Genomic DNA, 24805 nt, shown 5'->3' on the forward strand with positions numbered 1-24805 from the left:
ATGTTAGATCCATCATCCAGCGAGGAGGAATCTGATGGCGGGATAGTAGAGGAGGAAAGCAAAGAGGTGATGGCACCTCAAACCGGATCCCGCATTTCTCCGAGCAGGACCAGCGAGAGCTCTGGTGGACTTGCGCCCAGCAGCAGCCGCAGTAGCGGCCGCCCGACCAGCCCAAGCCCGTCGGCTGCGAGTGGCGAGCACGAGAAAGAGGAGGTGGAGAAGCTGCAGCGCGAGGAAGAGGAGCGTAAAAAGAAGCTGCAATTATATGTCTTTGTGATGCGATGCATCGCTTACCCGTTCAATGCTAAACAGCCCACGGACATGGCAAGGCGACAACAGAAGGTAAGGGACGTCACCTCTGTGCAAAGGTTAAAAAACAGGACAAGAAATAATGACCACATGCTGGCGAGCCCTCTTTTTTTACACGCTGTCATTGATGACCTACATAAGCCATAGCACTGTGTAGTTTTGACCGCTAGGCCTATTCAGTAGGGCACGCGTATTTAAAACTGGTTGTTTTAACTACTTTTCTTGACAATAAAATTTAAATTTAAATCATGCGTCCATACTATGTGACTGAGTGCCATAAGGACATTATCACGCTTCGAAGCCCTTGATTGTGACAGGAGACATGGCACTGCAGAGATGCAGACACTGTGCAGCCAGTGTCCCTCCACAAATAAACACAAAGTAAATCAGTTGCAGAGCTCAGCAACCCCATTCATTGATATAGGGCTTTCAAGAGATGTTGGATTGATAATACAAGTAGGCCTATCATTGACCTGCTTGCACATTCTCGTTAAAGTCTTAAGGTAGGTCTACCATTCAATTCGCCCCCATTAGGTCGGCAACGACCAGCCATATGCTCTTTCCTGTTGGCGGATGCACCCAATTCCAACAAATTTGCGCCATCATTTATCCAGTCATTTGTTTTTCTCCCAAGGTGACTTTTTAGGCACAGATCTTCTGGACATGGAAAGTCAAGAGAAAGGGAATGGGGGTATTTTCTACTCCAGATGATGTCCATTGATAAATGAGTGCACTTCAGGGTTGCATGACATTTAATCTGATGTCTGTTTGGAAGTCAGGCTGTTATGAATCAGAAGTTGCTCAAAGGCACAAGACAGGCCTTTGCTTTTTAGTTTTAGTTTATTACAGTAGGCAGTGGCTATAGATATAGCCTGCATATGGCATTTTCTTTACATTGTTTTTGTGAAACGTATAGGCCATGCTACAGTTATACAAACATCCATTAAACTCCTATGTCCAGCTTTAGGTATGTGTACACAAACTTTGTCCTACACAAACATTAAATCCCATTGATAATGAATGGACAATTCTGAGTGTTCGTGTAAACACAAACATTGAAGACGATGGTGCATGAGGACGCAAATTCTGATTGGCCGGAATGAGATGATGTATGATGATGTACGATGATAAGATCGCCCCTCACTTCACACAGGTGTGATTTTTAAGCAATAACCAGTTTGATTTATTACTAGCCTACTGCAGGCATGGTCCTATATTCAGGCCTAAATGATATGCTAGTATAACGTTGAGCAATATAGGCCTACTTTAGTCATTTTTCCAAGGTCGATAACTTCCCATTATTTTTGCTATTTGGGCCTATTCATTATATTTAGCTTAGCAACATTATCTATATAGCTTGGCAACATCTGGCTGATAACAACCAGCTATAGTATTCTGATGTCAAATAAATGTCTGCTACATCAGTGAATATGATTGGTCAAACTACTTAGCCTGTTATCACATGAGAGGCTGCATCACAGAGGATGTCTCCTTTCCAAGTTTCCATATGTGCTCCATATGGACCATTCAAGTACTGTTTCAGTCTACTATCACGTCTTATTGATGCAATGTAACAAAGTACATGCATGGCAAGTACATGGTAGCGACCAACTGAAGTTTGTTCTTTTTTAATCCAAAGAATGTTAAGTAATGCACTCTTAGAATCCCCATCATGATGACACACACGCATGCGCGTGCATGCGTGTGTGTCATCATGATGGGGACACACGCACACGCACATGCATGCACATACTCAAGTACTGTACAATTTTGAGGGACTTTTACTTTACTGAGTATTTTCCACATTTCTAGTTACTTTGTATATTTTGATTATTATTACAAAACAAACATTAACCACTTCAGCCCGATTTAAACTTTGGCTATTTGAAAATCGCTGCTTACCAGCTTGTAGCTTGTATTTAAAAAATATTTATATACAATTTGAACATATGATAACTTGTGAATTGGGAAATCGATACTTTAAGTAGGCTTATACATTTTTATGCCAGTACTTTAGTAGCCTAGTTTTACTCAAGTAAATTGTGATCACTGAACTTTTACTTGTAACAGAGTTACATTGCTATTGTCATAACCCGGCCCGTTGGGGAAACTTTTGAGGAGGACGCAGTAGCAGTGTTCAAAATAACAATAATTTATTCAGAAGAGATAACTAATATTAACTTAATATAAAGAATAATGCTTCAGATGTATGAGATGTGGAAGTCAGTAAGATCAGTGGTGTCAGTGTGGTTAATATGGTGAAGGTGTGTTGTAGTGTGCAAAACAAACAGTAAAGAGAAACAAGCAGAAGGGTGCTGTCATCTGGAGAGGGACACAGAGAATGGCTGGCAAGCCCTCTTTTATAGGGTTTCAGGAGCACTGATCAGGTGCTCCTAATGCACCTAATGAGGAGTCTCAAATGGGCCGACGCCCACATGATCTGTGGGAGAAACACACACAGGGCAGTACACTATATATACACAGCATAGGCCCTGCAGGCCAGGCCAAGGGGCCGTGACACTATACTAAGTAAAAAATAAGTTCTTCTTCCACCACTGAGAAATATGTAAGCAGGACTGCTGCTTTGAATTCAATTTTGGGCAAGGCTGACATAAGCAAATTAATGCAGGCTGTCTAGTTCCCTTTTTGAGGGAAACAGTTGATCTTTCTCAATCTGAGCCCTGTCGGGTGCATGCGTTTTGTCCGACATACCACTGGTCCGACTCCGAACGACAACCTATCTCAAACCCTCACTCTAACCCTAACCTCCCACGGGGCAGCACACCTAAACCTAACCATAACCCTCTCCCAACCCTTAACGCACCTCGGACCAATGTTCCTTCGAACCAATGATATGTCGAACCAAAGTATGCCTCCCAGCCCTGTCTCCACTCCAGCTGTTCATTGGCAATATAAGCCACTGTATCATAAAGGATGCTGTCCAGATGTTTTGTTGGTCACATTAATCACCACAATTATATTATTAAGCCTTATTTAAAGGTGTCATTTAAATACATACTACAACAACTAGTCATTGTTGAAATGTATGGCCATTATGGATTCTTTGATAGTCTTGCAATTTCGTCTTTGTTGATATACATTATATTTGGATCATGTTTATTCAGCCAATTTTATTTGGAAAACTAGTGTACTACACCAGTGGTAATTGTTCTGGTGAGGAACAGAATTCTTCAACTTGTCACAGCACCCGTTTTAACTGTCTGTCTTTGTCCCACATGGAGAGCTCTGTATCTTCCTGTGTGTGAAGAGGGCAAACTGACTGACTGTGACTGTGGTTAAGTAGGCTAATCAATTGTCAGGTGTGGGGTTGCCATGGCAATCAATTGGCTGAGGCAGAGGCTGGAAATTGCACAGGTGAGGGGATTTAGGCTGATTAGGCCCACTGGCAGAGCCTGACCAGAGCCTTTTGTGGTGGTTTTGGAGAACGGTGGGTCCGACCACCTCGAGTCCGGGCAATGCACTCCCTGCGGAGGTGTGGAACGTGTGTGTCAAATATGAAGTCGATGGGGCAAACGGTTCTCGAGTTACGTGCATTACAACCGTACACACACGCAGACATGCATGCACACACGCACGCAGATACGTGGAGCATATATAGTATAGTAGGATGAAAAAAATCACACATTTTCCCTTTCATAGTTTTACTGGGGTTTAAGTTTAGGTATAGGGTTAGCCTTTGTCGTGTTCAAAGTAGCTCCACTTCTGATACCATGTCGTGTTCTTGTTTAGAGGCAAGGAATACTACAAGAGCTTGGGTAAGTATAGTTTACTGAACGATAGTTTGCAGGCATCAAATCAACGTGTGTTACAAGTAGGTACAGCTTGTCACATAAAACCCCATCCGGGCACTTGAGTATGACGTCAACATTAATGTGTTCACCAGGTAATTACATTACACCACAGCCTTTAGGCATAGTTTTACTGAGGTTAAGGTTAGGAATAAGGCTAGGTTTAACCATTTAAGCATAATTTACTTAGATTACTTTAGGAGTACCAGTAGCATTTTGTACTAAGCAGATGAAATATGATACTGTACAGTGGTGGACATGTCATGTCACTGTCCAACTCTGTCCAATCGATTCACACCTCCTTGAATTACTAACACAAGTCAGGCTTTTTAAAGATTATGCAAATGATTCAGGGAGATTGATTTAACTGAAGTGGAACTACCCAAGCTCATTACGTTCATAAAAGATAGGGTCACATGCACAAAAGAGGAGAGTAATGAAGTAATGAATGAGTTTTCAAGTATGAAATCAGTGATTTGCACACGGGGAAGAGCTTTAAATATCACAACAACAAAAAGACAACAGTACTTTCAAGTGGCTAAAACACATGAATACTGAAATGTTTTTCTTACAAGCTTTGCTTTTTCAAAATGTTCACTGGACAAGGCCCAAGAGTAAGACACGTCCTCTTTACTGTGATTTTGTCTTGCTGATTTGTCTTCCTGCTACTCTGTTTTATAGAACAAAGCTACATCTGTCTGTCACTATTCATAACAATAAGGTGTGTGGTAGTTAGTTAATTACCGGGAAACCTATATGTCTGAGCCAGTGAATCTGGTGAACATCCACTTTCTAACAGACAAAAGACAACTCAATTAGGATAGATAAATGGAGACCACTGACAGTTAGAAATGCACTCAAAGAATGGAGGTCTTAACCTGGTTCTCAGTAAGACGGAACGCTCTCACACACAAAGCACAAATCAAGAGCTCTCTTTTGTAAAGAATACACAATTTAGCATTGGTGAACTCTATTTAGCTGAAGTGGAAAGATGCTTGGCAGTTTTTTCAGTCATGTAAAACAATGGAGAATAGTTATTTTGTCTGGTTCAGTTGTCAGTTGGGTAGAAACTTTAATTGACAAAACGTTTGTACTACAGTAGCTAGTGCTTTGTGCTTTAGAATTTGGTATTGTAGATGCATAAAGGCCAGATTACTGTAGCATTTGTAATAAAAGCCAGTGGAAATCAATAGGGATCAAATTATGTTTTTAAAAATGACATAACGTCTGCTGTGTAGTGTTGGGCAATGACTTTGTTGTTGAAATATTATACAATAGAAATTAAAATAATTCCTCTTGATTGCCAAACAGAATGATTAGCTAGACCCATGTAAGCTTAAGCCTAAACCCTAAGCTCTATATATACTAACTAACTATATATGAATTATCGCAACCAGGCGGCAAGGTTTCACTCTTGAAAATTAAGCCAATGCTGAAGTAATGAATGAGTATAGTTCTCATTAATGGCCCAGCAGCTGGCGCAGATTTCCCTCCTCTGGCTGCAAAATAATTTGCATTCCATCGAAGTCAATGGGAACTTGACACAACTTTACACATGGTTTTATTACAGTCAGGAAGTCATGAAGACGTTATGGTTTCAATCACTACAGTAGTGTCAATTGTTCTTTCACCCAATTGATACACGTGTCTAGGGCAGGGGTAGGCAACCTTAGGCACCAGTGCCAACATTGGCACAAAGGAGGGTGATCACTTGCAAGAGGTCAACAGGGTTTTGGGTCTTCCAACATCATACCCCTCACTCAGGCGACCTAGCCGGGGTTGATCAAATCCCGATTTACGTCCCAGTAGCTACCCTTGATCAGTCCATCAGGGAATGAGCAAGGCCACACAATCCTTTGCTCTGGAACTACTCTGCCGGTACTGGGAGAACCAGGACTAGTCGCGTGGAAGGACTAGTCTCTGTGGGTTGACTCCTGACCGGGCCCCTCCTACGTCTCACCAGGTCCACTCCTGCTCTCACCAGGCCCAGGACCTGTGCGTTGCACCAGACTCCCAGTACCAGGCACTGTATTTAGGAGTGGTGGATTATAATGGCCCTCCTAAAGGCCTCACCAAGGTTTGTTTCGGCTGTCACCCGTCTCTCCGGTGGTCACCAGACTATACCTGGTTGTCACATAGTCTATTCCTATGAGTCACTATAAATAGAATAACTATAACTAAAATATACATCACATGGATGCACCTGGGACGTATCTTATTTAAAAAAGGCAGTCAAATAAATGGCCATAACTCCACGGGTCCGCCTGCAGTCTCACCTCTTCAACGTTGGTGAGCTGCACTGGGGGCTTGGCCCAGCGTGCCACGTGGCCGGTTGGCCAATTGGAGAGCTGATCAGACTGTCACATGATCAGACGGCCCTCCCTCAGGATGGTAAGCGAGAGGGGACATCACATCCTTTGCAGCAAGGAGGAAACAGAGCAACAACACACGCACTAGCCACAGTAGACGTCATTAGACTAGTGCGGCATTGACAAGTGCTCAGTAGGCTGTCAATATATAGACATTAGTTATATATATATATTACCAGTAACTCACTAATATAAATATATATATGGATGTAGCCGTAAATACATACTACTTACTAAACAACATAATAAACTAGAAAAAGTGCCCTTCTGGGCACAGGTCTCCACCAGGATAGGAATGTAGGACATTGCAGCTTGCCTTCATCTGCCCTTCAAAAGGGCAACAAAAGTAAAAAATTCCAGGCAAAGGGTTTTCCTTGGCCTCTAGGGAGTTGGCATACAAAGTTATCCACAGATCCGTGCAGTTAGAGGTAAAAACACTTTTTGGCCAGTTATAGAGGCTGAGTTGAAATTGTTCATGTGGCATTTCGTCCTCGGCCTAGTGGGAATGTGGGTGCACAATTTCACGGAAATCACCCGATGTGTTCATGATTTGCAGCATTTTGTTTGAAACTGAGCACTCCTGTGAACTTTGGAAGCCAATCTTAACCAATCAGGATGGAGTCTGAGAAATCTGAAAGACTGGTTTCGTTGAATGGCTCTAGAGAGACTGTGTACCAATTTGCGTGATGTTTGGACAAAATCTGTAGGTGTATTGTGCAAAAACCTGTTTTGCACAAAGCGGCCTCCTGGTGGCGCTATAACAGGCCGTTCTGGAAAGTTTGGGGCAGAGGTTCATCGTTGGCATCCAGGGAGTGTGTGTGCAAAATTTGGCATCGACCGGGTTAACGGTGGCCGAGATTAGCTGCTCACGGACACACACACGGACGGACGGACACACGGACGGACGGAGTGCAAAACATACTCTCCCCCCATGCCTTCGGCCTGGTGGAGACAATAAATGCAGCCAACGGCTGTTACAACTTTTACTAGCTATCACTATACTGTAATTCCTAGCTGTCAGTTTTAGAGTCTTTTGGGAAGTGTATATGGGAGAAGAGTAAGTTAAGAGAAATATAATTTATGGCTAGAGTCGGATGATCAATCTGGCTTGTGTAGTTTATATTAGCTAATGATGCTAATCTATCTATTGCACATCTTTCCCTCATTGAGACATACAGATTACAAACAGCAGCAGTATTGAACAATGGGTTTGAATGTGAAGTAGAGAAACACGTAATTCAATTTCATACTTCAGAATATCAGACACATTCGACAAACAACACCATCATAAATAAGCCTCTTTTCTGCCTTATCATGGGTGCCGCATCTTCCTGAGCACAGTGAGCAGTGCCTTAAAAACAGACTGCTCACCTCACGTTAGCAACTCGACCTCAATCTGTGTCTGTGACCTTCCATCTTCCTTGAAGGCAGATGCTGGGTTCAATGTTTCTTCTGAGATCATTATCTGTGTCATCAAATGAAATCCAACTTGTTGACTTTCTCTGTTTTCTAAAGGTTTTCCCCTCTGTGTTTAAGGACAACACAATTGTGTCTGAATGCACAATGCATATATTAATATTAATGATTCTTAAACAAACAGACTCACATTCATTTTGCGGGGGCGGCAGTGGCTCAGGAGCTAGAGTGGCCGTCTAGGAAGTAGGAACCCGAAGGTTCCATGGGTGGTAGCTACAGTATGTGTCGAAGTGTCCTTGACCATCAGTGTGTGGATGTGTGGGTGAATGTGAAATACATTGTAAAGTGCTTTGGAGAAAAGCATTATATAAATGCAGTAAATGGACTGCAACTGCATTTATATAACGCTTTGCAGTAAAGGGTCAGGGTCAGGGAAATCTGGGAACCCATTGGCAAAAAAGAGGAAAAACAGCGTCCTCTTTATTTGGAAATGATGGAGTCAACACTGTCTTGAGAGACTAGGAGGGTAAGGTTTATCATAGCAAGTGATTGTGTATGGCTAGAGACACATCAGGTTGAATAGATAAGTTCTGTAAGTGGTGGATCAAGCAGCATGTTTCAAAGACAGTTATCCTATTTGTATGTCTTTATTAATTCAGCTGTTAACATTCAAGTTAGTACAAAATAATTTACGTATAGTCATCACATGTATTCATGTGTATTCTTTTTTATTTCCCTACCATTTCTTATTGATAAACATGCATGAAGCAACCTTTCATGTTGTTGAAGCCATATCAATCAAGGCTAACAGATTGGCACTAAAAAAGAAAATGCTCAAGAGATGGATAACCAACTTCAAAGTTGACATACTGTACAAGTAGACATAAAAAGCAGTAGATAGGCCATTGTGTGGTGGAGATAGAGAGAATCAGCAGAGAATAAGGAGTAAGTGGTGATTTGTGATTGGGGGGGTGTCAGGAAAGGGTACAATTTATTTTCTAGATTCTTGATGAGAGTAATGCACCAGCATAAGACAGAGGTGCCAATGCCCAGTCAGCTTTGTGTCCTGTGTATGGACGCATTATGGTATTGCACTGGCTACTCTTTAATGCAATTACTCTAGTAGAGCTTCAGGCATAGCTCTGTCAAGATTGACTCACACCAAAATTACTGTCCCAGCTACTTACCGTATATAAGGAAATGTCATAACATGTACTTTTCTATTCCATATCATGACTCATCTTTCATGTCTGCCTAGGTTCGGTGCCTTTTTCAAACTCACAATGAACAGAATTAAATTAAATTAAGCTTTAAGTGTGCGGTTCCTTAATAGTTTTCTCCTCAGGAGGTAGCCTAAGCCTGCAAAGGTTATTTATGTAACAGAATTTTTTTGTATTACTTTAACTTATTATTCTTTCAGTGACTACAAATTGAGCAATACTAAAATAAATGTAAATGTGCCAGTTTAGCATGGATAAATGATACCATGTCTTATGTTTGACTGTGTGTTTTAGATTATTGCACTCAGTTAATAAAATAAAAAATATAAAAACAAGTTCAACATAGTGTTATAGACAGTACATACTTTAATCTGCTTTCATGCCACAATTTGCCACACTGCCTTTCTTAGCATACTGGTGTATTTTGAAACACTCATGACCCCAAGACTTGAAATCAAATCAAATCAAAGTCAAACCTTCAACTTAGATCCCAAAGGATCAGTAAAAGTACTAGAAACCAACCAGTTGTTTCTGTTTGTTTCTTTAAGGCAGATGCTGTTGGCAGAGATATTGCTGTCTATCACATAATCATTAAACATCAACACATAAATCCGGTTTAAACCATCCTTACAGACCTGGTATACAGAGGCATATTTTCTGCTCAGTGAGCGTTATAAGGAATCAGCTGAGACTAGCAACAGCTTTGTAGCTGCTGCCTCCGACTCTGCAAGTCAGGTCTGTGAAGACGGAGGTGTCTAGGACTGAACACTGTTCTCCATATACAAGTAGCACTCCCATAGTGCCTGAATATGTCATCAACCTATAGGAGCTGATATGATTTATAATATCCCTCTGTCTGTATCAGACTCTAACCACTTAAACCCTCTATATACTTTGTATTAGTTCAGTTGACCAGGTTCGGCTCTCTACTACAGTATGTCCACTCTCTTTTTTTACACCAAATCTCTTCAACAAAAATAACCGATCTACAAGCTGACAATGCATCATGTCACGATGCGTTTTGATCTTGTAGATCTGCTATATTTGGAGAATGTTTCCCCATGAATAGGGATGCTATAGGGTTCAAATGGCTAAAGCAAAGCATACACCTGGCTTTTTGTTCACCCTTTGCAGGAGTTATTTACTCAGACAACGCTGTGTTTATGTGTCAGAACAAATATAAATGTGAGCCCTCTCTGGCTGGGGATTTTAGGCTATGTGCATCTCTCTTTGATTATGACCGCAGCTTTTTCACTCGAACCTGTGTGTTGTTCCTTGTTTGCCTAAACCTGCTATGAGTGTATTTTGTGCAGCTGCCATGCAGCACTTGTTTCCATACTTGTGTTTGCTGTTTACTCAGATGCTGGCTAGTGGTGTCATCTATAATGTGACTGAAATGTCCATTGTCTGGCTGCTGAAAGCAATAGCTGTGATCTGTACTTTATGGCTCTTTTCAAGCACAATAGGTTTACACACAATATAAAGCCTTTAGGTTGCATATTATTCTTGCTTCTGGTAGCCTGTTAACAAACTCTTGTGTTTCAATAGAAATTTGACTGGGGCTGGCTCTGTAGTCCTACTTCTCCTCACTTTCCCCCCTCAGCTATTTAACACTGTTTTTGGAGGTGCCTGTAGCTGAGAGTGTAGAGAGTCCATGTTTCCATTTATAGCAAAAATAAACGATCTACACACTTAGAATGCGTCACATCGTGGCACATTCTTAGCTTGTCGATCGGCTATTTTCACAATTTTCGCCTACTTTTGAATGATGCAAGTCAGGAACAATGCAAATCGGAAAAAAGCATGCCCCATCCAATTATGCAATACCCATTGTATCCGTTGTCAGAGTACCCGTTGTAGCTGTGCTGTCTGTGTTCCTTTTATGCCCATGCATATAGTGGAGATTTCTGAATTTGTTTGTTTGTTTGTTTGTACCATGACGTCATAACATCAGCGCATGTAGTCCATATGGAGATGTGCGTTTTTATCTGTTTTTGGGAGACCCGCTTCCCATTCGAAACATCGATGCATTCAGGTTCTCTGCGATACACACGGTGCATCAGTGGTTGCGGACTGCCTATTGACATATCGATCAAATTGGTGGTTCTGGACTCTGACTCTTCACAATCAATCTCATACTTAGAAAAGGTTAATAAAACAACTCCAGACCATTGTACAGGCTAACTCAAGGTTATATAACTACTGGAGAAAGCCTTCGTGTCTTAGGCCAGTTTGCAGACTTCATGGAAATGCACAAGCTATACTGCAATCAATTAGCTAATCACCCCACTCATCTCTACACTCGAAGAGGTAAAGGACAAAGTGTAGATATACTGCATATCACAACGCATGTACAGTATTACAAAGCATATGTTGACACATTTACAGAGATAGCTGCATGAGGCACTTATGTAACAGTCTAACAAAGAATGCATGCATGCAGCAATAGCCTATACTCATCATCACATGCACAGATAATCCACACACAAAGGAACGAAACACAATCAACCTCACATAAACAACCCACGCTCACTTCCAAACTCTGTCTCTCTCACTCACACACACACACACACACACACACACACACACACACACACACACACACACACACACACACACACACACACACACACACACACACACACACACACACACACACACACACACACACACACACACACACACACACACACACACACACACACACACACACACACACACACACACACACACACACACACACACACACGTTATGTTGATGTATCCAGTTTTTCGCATGCCAAAATGAACCCACCAGGATTTTAAACGCACATTTTGTTCCTTAACACCAACTATCACCCACATAGTGTTACCTCAGTAACAGAAACTATAATCCTTTTTAACGCCCATGCACATTGTAAACACCCTGATGTTACTGTATATTATATTAAGGCTGTGGAATGTATGTTTGTGCCCCCTGTGTTGACAGGTGAGGGCTGATTAATGTCACCGCCCACTTTATTGCACATCAATGAATCACTGGGTAACGTTGCAATCTTGATAAGAGCCAGAGAGAGGGAATCGATAGGAGCAAAGCAGAACAGCCAAGCTTGGGGGTCTAGGAATACTGATGAAAATGGAATACCCTCCCCCAGCCCCCGATCTATCAGGATGTTTACCAATCAGCAGAGTTCTCAAATCAATGATGGGCAGGAAGGACGTGAAATGAAGAGCATGTAATTGTGGAAAGTCATAAATATATTATGTTGAGTAGTCCTTTGTGATGTGTGAGCTGAGCCTCATTTTACCTGGTGCCATGTGAATATGTAGGCCTACTGGTATGTCGGACAAAAGTCGGCCTACTGTACCATGCTGTCTGCGGCCACTATACAATCTCTCTCTCTCTCTCTCTCTCTCTCTCTCTCTCTCTCTCTCTCTCTCTCTCTCTCTCTCTCTCTCTCTCTCTCGCACGTACGCACACACACACACACACACACACACACACACACACACACACACACACACACACACACACACACACACACACACACACAGGCTTTCTGGTGTGTCACTTAAAGCCAACACAAACTGTCAACATAAGCAAAAAGTATTATTAGATTGGGGCTTGGAGATAGACTGCAGACATGCAGTGTATGAATAGTAACTGTCTGCCACCACCATCTTCAGTCCCCATTATTAATCTCTTACAATCTCCAGGAAAATATAGCTGCAGGGGAGGTGATTCAGCTGGAACAACAGGCAGTCATCTGGTGGTTGTATTCAGTTTGTTGAAAGAAACTCATATTGCCTTCTCCCGTTTCTCTGTACAATAATTTGTGTGGCCTTGTTACATGGACTCTCACTCCCTGCCGTAATCCAATGGGAATTAATATAGTATACAGTACAATCAGGTTACATTGAAAAGAACATTGTATAAAATGCCTTACAATAGTGGATTTGTTTTTAATACAGAAAGGCTATTTAAAAATATATAGGCTATGTTTTGTATTGTTTCAAGATGTAGCATAATGGGATCCGATGGCAATTCCGACGGAGCAGACTACCACTCGAACATGCGCTGATCCCGTGCTTGCGATTATGGTTAGGTTAGGATTTGAGGTAGGTTGTCGGTCTAATGACTGTCGGACCAATAATAGTGTGGGAACTAAAGCCTGTACCCTAGCAATAGCATAATAAGAATTCTGCATCTCTAGTTTTCTATTGGATAGCATTATTCATATCTGGCAAGCCAGAGGATCTAAGGACTCATGAAGGAACATAAAACAACAGGGAATCTGTGATGTAGGCTAGCCCGGCTAACCCTAACCCATTGAAACCAAACAGTGTTGCCAGTTGGGAAATGTTGAACTATCATAATCAGAGGCTTAAAATTATCATATTTGAGAGAAATCACATGTTGTGTATATAAATGTAATTTCACTTAAAATTGCATTATTATAAAAGAAATTAAGGTCAGGTCAGGAGTAATCATCATCCATACTCCAAAACAGTGACACATGTGACATCACCATTCATATACAATGGACATGCGCATGCCATCTGATATTTAACATACTCATAGTCATTACTTTCTTACTGATTTATTTTTCCTTGGTCAAACAATCAACTCCAGCAGCAAGCCACAGAACTGGTAACTCAAGAAAACTAGAACTTAATGCAAATTACCGTAAATGACGTTTGATAAAGCAACTTGATAACAAATAATAACAACAACAACCAAAATACTGTACTGTAGGTCTCCAACATGTTTTTGCTGCTGCTGATGTGGCCATCACAGATATGTAAGCTAATATTATCACCTATTGGAATATTTAGGGAGAAAGCAAAGGCACAATAGTAACACCAAAAGTTACGTCTGAAACAAAAACTGTTCTGAGAGGCCAACTCATCTCAAGGGGATTTATGATGATTTCATTATTTGTATTGAATCCTGCACTTACCGGTAAATCAAGACAAGAAGAACCAGATCAGATGTCTGATTAGCATTAGAACTACAGTTAAGTCTCTGATAATATTAGGTACCTAGAGTTTCTGTCCTACAGGATTAGCTCTGAAACCTGACAGACATATCTAGATCAGAAGATTGTTCTCATTTAGAAAGATGTTTACTTTGTTTGGAGAATATAACCTTTTCAAGTATCTTGTTTAGACAGGGGAGGTTTGATATGGGTCTGACTTGTTAAATTGGTTCATGTCTTTTTTCAATCATCAGTTCAGCAAAGGTTTTGGTGAGTTAAGTTACAAAGGCTCAACTTATGTAAAGGTAGCTCCAGATAGCACAGACCGTCGGCTAGTTTGGAAGCGCCGCAAGCTTGTCGGTAGGAGACTCCCAGCAACAAGCTCCCGGTGCTTGCCGTCCATATCGACTTGCCGACGCGTTTGAACCAAGCCCCCAGTGAGGCTTTCCAACATTGAAGCACTGGGCCCTAGTGGTAAGAGGTGGGACTGCAGGCGGACCCGTGTAGTTATGATGAGGTAATCCCGTGCAGCTGGGGTTTAACATTGAGCGCTCGTTTGCACTTCCGCAAAAAAAAAAACGTTTGAAAAAATGCGGAAGTAGGCGGTTCTTCCGGGTGCTTCAAAACTCTATCCTTATATACTCTATGGTTGGAACCCGTTGATGAAGAACCGAACATGTTCGGTCGGTCGGCTGGCGACCCTCGGTAGTCGATGCTATCCGTGTTGTAGTGGCTTTGGCTATGGACCAGAGCTACTGTAGAGTGAATCTCTAGTCTGCTCGTCATGTTTCAGGGCTGGTAGTGTGAACTAGATACCATTATTCTCAATCTCAACTCTGTTTTGTTTTTGTTGCGGGATGCAGAGATTGCCAGATTCTTTGAGTGAAACAAGCGACCAGGTCTATTTAAAAAATAATCATGAAACCAAGCCCAAATAATAACTACCGGTACACTTCAGAAATAAGCCCATGTTACAGGAAAACTAGTATAGCCCAAAGGCGCTTATAATGAGCAGAACTGGCAAGACTGCAAACCAGCGATGCAGGCTGCTTTTTGCAATTTTCATTGGGATAAATAATGTGTCTGACATCGTTTCTGCTGATAAAAAAATTCTAGTCTTTTGTTTTAAGTAGTCTTTGACTAGTCTGAACAAGTTTGTTTGGTCTGAAGTCACCTTAACTTAGATAGCATTTTATGTAGATATATATATATATATATATACGTACATATGCATAGTTTCATAATATAGATTTTCCACTGTTACAGTAGGTTCTTAGCTTACGTATGATTCATGATGACTATTTTTATGTATATGATGTATTACCATGTTTTTTGTTCTTGCTTACTGTAAATCGGTCTGGATTAAGAGCGTCTGCTAAATGCCTAAAAGCTTTAACCATGCTTGTATCTGTATTCAAGGAGGCTTTCTGCGTGGGTGCTCTGGACTTTTGTAATTGAAAATCAGTTTTAGTACCCCCTTCAATCCAGTGTCCAAGGACATACACAGCAATTTAAGTCTTGGAAAAATGTATACCCATATGGACACATTTCTACACTAAAATAACTTTTTATCCAATTATTAAGAATGCAGATTCAATGTTTGATGTCTCTCATTGAAGTTCAGTTTAATGACGCTTCTCAGTTTGAATAAAAGGTGTTCTTAGAAATGTAAGGAGTTTGGAAGAGGAGCTTCGATCATAAATCAATTGTCTGTGTGTGCAACTGTTGTGTGCAACTGTGCATTATAGTGAACTATGGTGCATTAATTTGAAGCACGGTATTCTAGAGCCAAGGCAAGCAAAGTGGAGCCCATTAGTTGATAGTAAGGGCTGTTATTTGTCCTCTGTTCAGAAGATACTCCCTCAATTTCACAAGGGGACAAACAGCCAAACAAGCCAAGTTGTTGGCTTGAGCCTCTCAGTGTGGCCCAGACTGATTTGCATATTATGTGAATATTATCTAAGATTAGTGTTTTATGTCAGTTTGTATAGATTTATTTTGTCCTGGCTGGGAGTCATTGCAGTTAGCATTCGTATAGTGACTGAACAACAGCAGGGACCGTCAGCACATTCTCTCAGTCTTGCTGCTCCGGTACTGTATACAAATAAACTTGTCTTGTGAAGCAGAACCTGAAGTATTGATCTTTGATGTTTTCCTTCCACCTAGTTTGTCTTGCTTTGTTATTTGTTGCAAGATAGTGTTTTGTGTTTGAACATGACTTGAGAGTCACATGAGAGAGAGAGAGAGAGAGAGAGAGAGAGAGAGAGAGAGAGAGAGAGAGAGAGAGAGAGAGAGAGAGAGAGAGAGAGAGAGAGAGAGAGAGAGAGAGAGAGAGAGCTTACAGCCACATTACGTTACTGAGCTGAAATAGGTGGTGGGTTCTCCTCTCTGTGCTGCAGTATGGAATTTGAATTCTTCCATGTATTTAAGGACAGTTTGAGTGACAGTGTTATGCACTGAAAAGAACCCATTGATCTACAAGTAGATACAATGTAGATCAGCTATTTTCAGCACACCGTCGTACGGCAGAATACTATGGGATTAACTTGCCGTTTCCTTATCCGGTCTAAAGAGAATCAGTGGATGGATGGACATTGTTTAATTTGGTGTTAAAAGTCATTGGTTTCTTTCATGAGATTTATTAATACTCTCAGCAACTCATTCTTATTGCGCAAAATTAACTATGATTTTTCTCTCTGAGTTTTCATACCAACAACATGAATTTTGCATGATGTTCCATTTTTGTATTGAGAGTGCAGTAAGATACACACAGATGGTGATGACAGTGCCGCATAGGCACATTGATATGTGGTACTTTTCCATCTCACTCCCACACTGAAGTCTGTCACTTGAAATACTTGAACACATACATAAAGTACTGTGTGACCAAGGCCTTGTTCTGTGTTAACCAGCCCTATACCTACCTTGTCATACAATGAGATTTGTTGAAAATATCCTGACATAATGGTAAATGGTGCATTTTTATATAGCGCCTTTATCCAAAGCGCTTTACAGAGATTGTGCATTACATTCACCCATTCACACACACATTCATACACCGATAGCAGCGGAAACCATGCAAGGCACCAACTAGCACATCGGGAGCAATTAGGGGTTCAGTGTCTTGCTCAAGGACACTTCGACAGTAACTCTGGGGGAGCCCGGGTTCGAACTGGCAACCTTACGGTTACCATCCAGGCACTCTACCCCTGAGCCACCACCACCCCCCACATCGTTGCTGTCGGACAGAAACCATGCATCTCAAAATGTAAACTTTGTTTCTTTTCTTTTCTTTTTTAAGTAATGCCCTACAAGAGTGTTGCGCAAAAGTAGAGAAAATGGCAAGTGTACATCTGCTCATAATGCATTGTGAGCTTGTAGATAGATCTGACATTTTCACAATTTCATAAAGAATATAATAATGGAACGGTTTTGGACATAAGGTTTCCACCCAACAGCGACAACATGCATAAAACACATAGCAAATAAGCATCATGAAGACAGCACTATGGTCACTGGGTCACTGGCTCTACTAAACCATCTATGAATATCAGTCCAGGAACGCTTTCATCTTGATACATGTGAGTGCACACAGAACATGAAACACTGTTAAACCTAATTTATGGTTTGGAGGATTTTCAGGATGAAAATGTGTTGTTTTTTCTCGAGCAATGTGTTGTGTGTTCTTTCACTGATGCATAAATTACTGAACAGCAAATTGCCTTGCGAGTAAAAGTACGTGTCACCTTCAGAAAATAACATGCAGTCTTTAATGTATGTAATAATCAAGGACTGGTTGTTGGATGCTCAGGTTTATTTGTCATGTGTATAGAGTATAAATACAATGAAAATTATTTTGCTCAGAGCACTCTCAGTCTTACATACACAGGACATAAACAAACGTCTATAATGCAAGAAAAAGACAAAAAGAAAAACAGGGAAAAAAGTGCAAGTGACAAAACAGTGCAATACAGTTCAAGGTCAGCTGTTCAGCAGCCTGACTGCCTGGGAAGATCAAATATAAAATATTGAACTTTGTTCAGGTACAGAAAAGAAAAATCTTTATCAAACAGTCTTTGTTCATATCAGATGATTTGTGTGTATGTAAGTAACACAACACAGTAAACGTTTTATTTGTCTCCACTAGGCCGACCTGTATGGCACTCCGTCCGTGTGTGTGTGTGTGTGTGTGTGTGTGTGTGTGTGTGTGTGTGTGTGTGTGTGTGTGTGTGTGTGTGTGTGTGTCCGTCCGTTATCAGCTAATCTCTGGTCCCGTTAACCCGGTTGATGCCAATATGAAAAGGGTTGAAAAACATTGTTCTATGTGTCCTTGCTTCCACAGATCACTGAGCAGCAGCTCAGGCAGACCAACGATCGTTTCAAGGCCTTCCTCAATGGAGACACACAGATTGTGGCAGACGAGGCATTCATCAACGCTGTGCAGAGCTACTATGAGGTAAAACCATATTCTATAGGGCTGGGCAATATTTTTATCGATATTACATTGATAAAGTGATATGAGACTAAATATCGTCTTTTGGATATTATAATACAATTTAGGCATTTAGCAGACGCTCTTAATCCAGAGCGATTTACACTAAGCAAGAACAAAAAAGCATGGGAATACTTCACATGAAAAGCATTTATCATGAAACTGTCAGGAGTGAGGTTTAGATTGAATCCAGGATGCAAAGCCACAGTAGACAGAGTAGATTTAAGAATTTAATAACAGAAAATAGGCAAACTATACAGACTGAGGCTGAGAAGATGACGTCAGGTGGACGGCCAGGATGCTGGGACGAGGCAGCATCGATAGGGGAGGGGAGGGGAGGGGAGTAATACGAACATAAATTTCCCCTAAAGTATGGATTTAGGACAAGTGATTCATTATTGTCTAGCTGGACCTATATCCACTCTGGTTGCTTTAATTTTGTAAAGGTTGGACCAGACCAGAGTTTCCTGTTATATAGGTATGGAAGATGGACAGGTCTAGAACATACATATTTAGACCTCAAATGAAATAAACCCATGCCTTAAAAGTAGTTAATAAGTTACTGTAAGTCAAGTCAGTTGGGAAATTGGATCATTAATTTTGTCTAGTTAAACACAGTTATGGTTTACTGGTTACTTTGTCCTTTTCAGAACTGGCTGATCGACTTCCACTTCATGTTACAGTAGTGCTTCATTCACAAACTGCACACCTAATATGTGCTATCTACTGTACAGAGTATTAGGATTAGTATTAATTAACGCTGGACCCCCCCCCCCCTCCCCGTATAGACAAAAGAGTGCTGGAATAGATCTCTTTCTTTTACTTTGAAATTGTTCCATTGGGATTGTTATTTATGAATGATAGTTCGCTACTGCAACTGTAGAGGTTCCTCAGAAAATGTCCGCCCGAATGGATATTCAGACAGTAATTCAGAGCCCTATCAATGTCTCCCTTCAAAACAGAAAAAACACTTTAAAGTGAGAACACGGTAGTGCTGTCAAACCTGACTACACAGCAACAACAAACATCGTAAATTAGGCTTTGCTAACGACCTATAAACTAAGTTTTAGACCTTAGGTGAGAGATTGTTTTCCGACAAGGCCATCTGTCCTCACTTCACTTCCCTATTGGATAGTGAATGAGAAACACCCTTTCAGAACTCTCTCACAATGTTACGAGGAGTAGAAATAAACCTGTACGGAAGAAACATTTTTGGGCATCTTGATACATTTCTATGGCATCATATAATTTCTCAGCATGTGAAATACTACCAACTGCTTCTTTTATATCAGTTTTATATCACTACAAAGGAACTGCACTGTCTGGAGTGTCTGCATTAGTAAACTAACAATAAAGTAAGTAGCCTAAACTAAAATAGTCCTGTGTAGTCCAGAAAAAGTGTAGTCCAGGGTGGGACTATGAGGGGTACTTGGCTTCCAGTGGGTCGCCAGCAAAATGAGGAACCATTTAGTTTCACTTATTATTTTGTCTAGCAGTTTAAAGCCCAATTCAGGTCATATAGGTTGCACTCTCTCCACTGTTAGCCTGTTTTCCTCACCTGTAAAATTCATGTATTAAAACACATGCACGCACGCACGCACACAAGCAACGCACATTGGCCCTGCAATGCTCTGGGCTAAGCCCCTGATATTGTCAAGTCCTTGCTCCGCTCCTGCTTATTTTAATGAGATTGTACCCTCAATCAGTGCACAGAGCTTGCCATCTTATTTGTAGGTCCATTAATATTAATGGAATTTGAAGTACTGGTGACACGTTTCTTGTTTCTGCTTCTGCATATCTGTATTAAACTATCCCGAGAGTCACATTATGTAATCAATATTTAAGATGAGTAGTATTGAGTAAATCATTATGTTAGATGCCATGTTACAAATCATATTGTACAATAACTACAATCAAGAAATCACACCCTATAGAACCTAAACTCCTGCTTTGCCTTTGGCAGGATTCACCGTTGTTCTGCTTCCACATGAACTTGCTCTTGTCCTGAAACAATCGCTGACATTAGCCTCTGTCAATACAGGTGTTCCTGAAGAGTGACCGTGTGGCAAAGATGGTCCAGTCAGGGGGTTTCTCAGCCAATGATTGCAGGGAAGTGTTCAAGAGGCACATTGAGAAGCGTGTGCGGAGCCTTCCAGAGATCGACGGCCTGAGTAAGGAGACGGTGCTCAGCTCGTGGATGGCCAAGTTTGACACGATCTACCGGGGCGACGAGGATCCACGCAAGGCACAGCAGCGCATGACTGCCAGCGCAGCCTCCGAGCTTATTCTCAGCAAGGATCAGCTGTACGAGATGTTCCAGAACATCCTCGGCATCAAGAAGTTTGAACACCAGTTGCTCTATCAAGCCTGTCAGGTGAGTCCTGACACCTAGGTTTCACTTACGTAAGATGCAATGCATCTTTCTTTGTATATTTGACACAATTGTACGGTGACTATCTGTATCATTACAGCATCTGCCTTACTGATGCAACAGACTTATTCTCAAGAAAATCAGACCCGTCTGAACTGAGTGGTGCTGTTGGTTGGGGTGTCTGACTAGTGGTTGTCTGACTGGGGTGCATACTTAGTTTAGACTAGTCATTGGTTAGACATGGGTTAAGGTTAGGTTTAGGTGTGCTGCCCCGTGGGAGGTTAGGTTTAGGATGAGGGTTTGAGATAGGTTGTAGTTGTAGGACTAATGACTGGTCTAACCAATGACTAGTCTAAACCAAAAACTGTCTAAACTAAGTACTGCACCCGTCTGACTAGGGGGTCTGAGTAGTGGGTGTCTGACTAGTGGGTGTCTGACTAGTGGTTGTCTTACTAGTGGGTGTCTTACTAGTGGGTGTCTGACTAGTGGGTGTCTTACTAGTGGGTGTCTGTCTACTGGTTGTCTGACTACTGGTTGTCTGACTAGTGGTTGTCTGAATAGTGGTTGTCTGACTAGTGGTTGTCTGACTAGGGTTTGTGTTACTAGTGGGTGTCTTACTAGTGGTTGTCTGACTAGTGGTTGTCTGACTAGTGGGTGTCTTACTAGTGGGTGTCTGACTAGTGGTTGTCTGACTAGTGGGTGTCTGACTAGTGGGTGTCTTACTAGTGGGTGTCTGACTAGTGGGTGTCTGACTAGTGGGTGTCTTACTAGTGGGTGTCTGTCTACTGGTTGTCTGACTACTGGTTGTCTGACTAGTGGTTGTCTGACTACTGGTTGTCTGACTAGTGGTTGTCTGACTAGTGGTTGTCTGACTAGTGGGTGTGTTACTAGTGGGTGTCTTACTAGTGGTTGTCTGACTAGTGGTTGTCTGTCTAGTGGGTGTCTTACTAGTGGGTGTCTGACTAGTGGTTGTCTGACTAGTGGGTGTCTGACTAGTGTGTGTCTTACTAGTGGTTGTCTAACTAAGGGTTGTCTACTGGTTGTCTGACTACTGGTTGTCTGGTTGTCTGACTACTGGTTGTCTGACTAGTGGTTGTCTGAATAGTGGTTGTCTGACTAGTGGTTGTCTGACTAGGGTTTGTGTTACTAGTGGGTGTCTTACTAGTGGTTGTCTGACTAGTGGTTGTCTGACTAGTGGGTGTCTTACTAGTGGGTGTCTGACTAGTGGTTGTCTGACTAGTGGGTGTCTGACTAGTGGGTGTCTTACTAGTGGGTGTCTGACTAGTGGGTGTCTTACTAGTGGGTGTCTGACTAGTGGGTGTCTGACTAGTGGGTGTCTTACTAGTGGGTGTCTGTCTACTGGTTGTCTGACTACTGGTTGTCTGACTAGTGGTTGTCTGACTACTGGTTGTCTGACTAGTGGTTGTCTGACTACTGGTTGTCTGACTAGTGGGTGTGTTACTAGTGGGTGTCTTACTAGTGGTTGTCTGACTATAGTGGTTGTCTGTCTAGTGGGTGTCTTACTAGTGGGTGTCTGACTAGTGGTTGTCTGACTAGTGGGTGTCTGACTAGTGTGTGTCTTACTAGTGGTTGTCTAACTAAGGGTTGTCTGACTAGTGGGTGTCTGACTAGTGGTTGTCTGACTAGTGGGTGTCTGACTAGTGGGTGTCTGACTAGTGGGTGTCTGACTAGTGGGTGTCCTACTAGTGGTTGTCTGACTAGTGGGTCTGACTAGTGGTTGTCTGTATATTGCTTAGCAGGCAATAGTGCAACACTCTCTCTGTTTCTAGGTCAACAGTGCCACTTTAGCACTGTTGGTACCCTAAACATACAGACAGACAGACAGACAGACATAGGGTGGGACGGACATTGCTGTTCGTTGGAGTGGCTGCACAAATATATATAGCATCGCTCCCTCCTGATGTGAAGCACAACAGTGCTACATGGGGGGGGGGGGGGGGGGGGGGGGTGTAGGATGTTAATGGCAGGCTCTGGGGTGAATGTGTCATACTCATACATAACTCTCACTCTCAGATATCTCCATTAACAGCTTCACATCACTTTATGTGCATGTTGAAAGCACTGCTAATATATTCTCATTTCAGCAGCTTGATTAAGAGTCTTATCACGGCAGCGTTATAAGAGCAGAGCGTGGATGAATTTTCTTGTGCATTAGAAACCACACTTCTTTCTATCCAGAAAGAAGCTGAAGGAGTCGTTAAATTGATTGATTGATTAATTCATTGAGTACTTTTACATAAATGTGAAACAGCACAGAGGTACAGTATGACATTAAGGCTAAAGGAATAACAAAAAATAACTTCCATTGTGGTCCTAGCTATGTCCTGTGTTTTACACTACAGAACCGTTTTGAAAGAAACCAGTGTTTCACATCCTTTACAGAATGATTTCAGGGCATTCCACAGTAGTAGAATGTTTGTTCTAAATATGGAGGCACCAGATTGTGATTGCTCCCTCTGGTGTTTTGGTTGTGGGTGTTTCACTTTGGAGAAGTAGTTAGATATATGAGGACACTGTCCCCTTGAGTATCTGAAATCCCAATGATATTTGATATTTCCAGGGGCAGGCCGTCAGGGAGTCAGGGGGGGTTGGAGGTGTGGTGTCCTCATATTTTGTTTTTTTGCTGCTAGCAGTTAGCATAATTGTAGTTATCCCATTTTGACCTGAGATCAGATTCTAAAAATGTCTTCTACATCCTGACAGTTTTCTGAAAAAGCTATGTTTCTATGTCAGTCGTTCTTCGATTTTTCAAAACTAGCAGATGAGCTTGTAGATCTGCTATTTTTCAATAGCTAAAGCATAACACAATGCTAACATTTAAAAGGGGTTCCCGCCCCAAAATGGGTTAATCTGTGGCACAGCTGCGGCCACTTTAACAGGATCTATTTCCTCCCACTGCAACCATTTGCGTTCATTAGCATTATGCCGGGAGCGATGCGGTACAAAGTCACAAATGACATCCGAACTTTGGATGGCTGAAGATCCACCAAGGACAGCTCTCTTAGATTCCGACTTATGGAGGTTTGAAAATCCTGCTTTGAACTGTGGTAAACGGAGAGCAGTTGTAACGTCCCATAGCTGGTGGTGACGGAGGCGTTGCATAGCAACTGGATCAATGTTAAACGCTGCTGTGGGCCTCAACCATACACGGAGTATACGAGGGGGTATACGAACATGTTCGTACGTGGCTAATAACGTCCCATAGCTGGGGGGTACGAATATGTTCGTACTTCACAGATAAAGATTTAAGCAAAATGAGAATTAATTCAGTCTTATTTCATGCGTCTGGGGGTATAGATCACCCATAAAGAATACTTAGGCTATATATTTTTTCTATTAGGTTGATGCATAGAATGCTGAGGTGCAGCCCATCCTCAAAGTCTCCAAATCCATGTTTTTCTCCCCATCCTTTGAAGATGCTTAACCTACTTTTTATACGCTAGCAGCATGCGGTAGAACAGTGTCAGAAATCTGCATGCAGAACCTTCTGCCACTCCCCTGCACAGAGCAACTAGCAGATCTAACACCAGTTGTGCAATACCTAGAGTGGAGATTCCCATCATGTGGGCCACGAGGGTATTGTACGTGGGCCCCCAAAGAATTGGCAAAACACTAACATTTTTTATTATAATATAACATTGATATATACATACATATGTGTGTGTGTGTGTGTGTGTGTGTGTGTGTGTGTGTGTGTGTGTGTGTGTGTGTGTGTGTGTGTGTGTGTGTGTGTGTACATACCGGTGTGTGTGTGTGTATATATATATATACTAGAATTTCGCTCATCCTAGCGCATCCTCGATGCATGGCAAATGGGAAGAAGGCAATAGCGGGAGGGCG

General features: G+C 41.8%; 1 protein-coding gene across 5 annotated transcripts in view; it reads left to right on the forward strand.

Annotated features, from left to right (window-relative positions):
* Positions 1–24805, forward strand: part of cadpsb (Ca2+-dependent activator protein for secretion b) — a gene marked incomplete at its 5' end in the record, with an annotated part of 99493 nt that continues 74688 nt past the window's right edge. For all 5 annotated transcript variants that reach the window (XM_083771520.1, XM_083771521.1, XM_083771522.1 and 2 more), the window contains 3 exons: positions 1–342; positions 18424–18537; positions 20615–20947. In XM_083771520.1, coding sequence (XP_083627646.1) covers positions 1–342; positions 18424–18537; positions 20615–20947 — 789 coding nt within the window. The remainder of the gene's footprint in view (positions 343–18423; positions 18538–20614; positions 20948–24805) is intronic.

This window comes from Protomyctophum parallelum, assembly GCF_964188405.1.
Source record: "Protomyctophum parallelum genome assembly, chromosome: 8".
NCBI lineage: Eukaryota > Metazoa > Chordata > Actinopteri > Myctophiformes > Myctophidae > Protomyctophum > Protomyctophum parallelum.